Source organism: Naegleria gruberi (assembly GCF_000004985.1).
Source record: "Naegleria gruberi genomic scaffold NAEGRscaffold_108, whole genome shotgun sequence".
NCBI lineage: Eukaryota > Heterolobosea > Eutetramitea > Acrasida > Naegleriidae > Naegleria > Naegleria gruberi.
In genome coordinates this window covers 1-3,076 of record NW_003163219.1, presented here as the reverse complement: position 1 = coordinate 3,076, position 3,076 = coordinate 1, and the positions used below count along the sequence as shown (strand labels likewise).

At 28.5% G+C, this 3,076-nt stretch overlaps 2 protein-coding genes across 2 annotated transcripts; one reads left to right on the top strand and one right to left on the bottom strand.

Annotated features, from left to right (window-relative positions):
* Positions 1-2: 2 nt before the first annotated feature.
* NAEGRDRAFT_76285 (uncharacterized protein) lies at positions 3-2,366 on the top strand (the record flags this gene model as incomplete). The annotated part of the gene is made up of 1 exon (XM_002668745.1): positions 3-2,366. One exon carries the CDS (start codon positions 3-5, stop codon positions 2,364-2,366), a length of 2,364 nt encoding a protein of 787 aa, XP_002668791.1.
* A 325-nt stretch (positions 2,367-2,691) lies between these two features.
* Positions 2,692-3,024, bottom strand: NAEGRDRAFT_76284 (uncharacterized protein; the record flags this gene model as incomplete). The annotated part of the gene is made up of 1 exon (XM_002668741.1): positions 2,692-3,024. One exon carries the CDS (start codon positions 3,022-3,024, stop codon positions 2,692-2,694), a length of 333 nt encoding a protein of 110 aa, XP_002668787.1.
* Positions 3,025-3,076: the final 52 nt, after the last annotated feature.

Below are 3,076 nucleotides of genomic sequence, written 5' to 3'. Positions count from 1 at the left end.
AAATGAGCAAAAATTCAAAAACATTAATATTTGAGCNCAATAGTGATAAATCAGTTAAGGAAGTTGGTGATGAATTAGAAGAATCATATAAGAAAGTTATTGGAGATTTATTTGATTGTAGTTCAATAATTGAATCAAAACAAATTGAAAATAATATTGAAATTGAACATATTCATAATAGATTCGAATCAAAATATGCTCCTTTCAAAGATGAATTTGAATGGAGTCTGTTCATGTTAGTTAAAAATGACAGATTGTCAAAAGTTCAGTATGAAAGAGTTGTTGAGATATTTGCTTTAAAGGATATTAATATTCCTTCTTATGATTCTATTTGTAGAAAACCTATTGATTTTCAAAAACCTATTTCACCACTAGATGATAATGATTTTGTTTATTATAGTTTAAGGGAAACTATCAACAATCTGCTTGCAGATCCTTTTATTTCTAATAATATTTATACTAAAGATGGAGCTCTTAACTTCAATAGAGAACAACAACCATTCAAAACAAATGGTTTCATGAAGATTGCCAACAAGATTGATTCAACTCCTATTGTATTTGCTCCATATTTAGATGAATATCAAAAGAATAGAACAGGTACAAGTCAAGTTACTGGATTTTATTTTACTTTATTCAACTTTGAACATAATTTTATGACAAGCTCAATGGAATCCATTTCATTACTTGGGAAATGTAGAAATATTAAGGGTTTATTTAAAATGTTGGAAATGTTTGTTAATGAATATAATGAAATTGAAGGGAAAACATTTATTGTGAAACATTCAGGTTTACAAAAAGAAGTATCTCTTCAATACGTATTAGGTCCTTGGATTTGGGATTCAGTTCAAAGATGGTTTACTTTATTCATGGAACAATATCTTTGCTCCAGATGTCATTGTCCAAAAAATATGTACAGCTCAACTCCAGATGAATTAATTGATTCATACAATGAGTTCTGTTTCAAGAATCCGTCTTTAAATTTGAAACAATTTATACCAAAGCCCTGTAAAGAACATGAAACGGAAACAGAACAAGAATTGCAAGTTGAAACTGATCTCCAAACGCACAATCCAAATGATATTGATGAAGAATGTAATTATTTCAATCCAGAAACAGGAAAAGAAGATGATCAAGATGAAGAAAATCAAGAAACTGATAATATGGAAGATGAACCAGTTTTAGAACATACATTTAGCATTAGAACTGTAGATGAAGCTGTTTCAATTCATGAAAGTATTGAAACAACACCTAAAAAGGAAAGAAAAGGGTTTAAATTATTATCAAAACAAGAAATTGAATTAATTGATTCAAAATTTGATTACAATACTGTACAAAGAAAGCTCACTCAAATGAAAAAAAATGGTGTTACACTTGAAAAACAAGATAACCCATTGTATAAGCTAAGAAATCATGACGTATTTAAGAATTCAACAGTTGACTTTATGCATGTGTTTGTTCAAGGTGAATTAAGAAGACATTTGACTGCATTAATAGAATATTTTTCATACCCAAGATTATTTTCTGATTTTCAGGATATTATAGATGAGTTTTATTTAAGTTCTGGAGAATCAATTAGAATGAGAGCATCAAATTATTTGAATTGTTCAGCTGACGAATTTTTAGAATTTGGTTTTTATAGTATTCCAATAATTTACAAGTTAATTTATTCAAATAAGGAATTGAAACATATTTCACAAGAAAAAAGAACTAGACATGTTGTTTGTTGGGTAGAACATATTGCATGGACTAGTATGTTATTAAGAAATGAGGTAACAATTCTTTCTATTGAAAAATCCAAATCTATTTTCCTCCAATTCAGAGAACATTATGTTGAATTATATCCAAACAAATGTCATAATGTTAATTTCCATTGGGTAACTCATTTATTTGAAGATTGTCAAGAATGGGGAAGTCCTAGATACTTTTGGGCTTTATTATTCGAATTGAAACACAAACTTTTTAAAAAGTTTAATGATGGATCGAATCATAAGGATGTTGAAAAGCGGGGTGCAGCATTTGAAAAGTTACATGTCAGTCTTAATGCTAAATATCCTTGGTTACGAAAGAAATCAAAACAATGGTTTAAAGCAATTGCTCCAAATCAATACTTAATGTTTAAACAAGAAGGAAAATTATACATAGGATGTATTCAATCACATACAAAAGATACAGTTAAATTTGGAAAAGTGTGGATTGTTACAAATGATTATCACCAAGTATGTCAATTCAGAAAATTGAATAGAGTGAAATCTTCCAATTTAAACGTTGATTGGAAAGATATCAATGCTAGATGCCAAGTTGTTTACATTGATTCCAAGTTTTACTTGAATCAATTTATGTTAATCATGAATTATTATAAATTTTAAAAATTTTGAAATTCTTTTACAATAAAAAAATTTAATATTGAAATAATAATATATTTATTCGATAGTTGTTCAACCTTTTCAGGTAAAAAATTAAATTTATGTAATAAAGGACTCATTCTATAATATTACGATTAATTTAAAATTCATATTGTTTATTTATTTCTTGTAAAAATTGTAAAAATATCCATGCCTTGTTTGCATACCTATTCCCGTTCCTATTTTCTGCCGTACCTTGGTCGTTTCTTAAGTTAACATATTTTCTTTTCGAAATATCATTATTCTACATAATTTTATTAAATTCAATAATGACCCTTTCTATAAACAATTAGAAAGTAGGGCAATTACAACTCAAATTATTTCCACCACTAACAGCAGGAGTACACATAGCACAAGCAGTAAACTTTAAATTGTCATCACTCCATGAAACAAATGGATCCAAAAGCATAACCTTCTTATACGGAACATCAACACATCCAGAATTGAGCATTTGAGTTTGGAAATAAGTCTTCCATACACTCCCATTGGCATTATAAATATTGACACGAACACCAAAGGCACCATCAGCATTTCTAAACTTTTCCAGAGCAACATAACCAGCTGGACATGAAGTTCCCTTTCTAACATGATTTCCAGGAGAAGAACTTCTTGTCTTGTTCATCAAAACTGATCTTGCATTGTTGTTGATATCAATAATGCCAAATCTGTCCAAA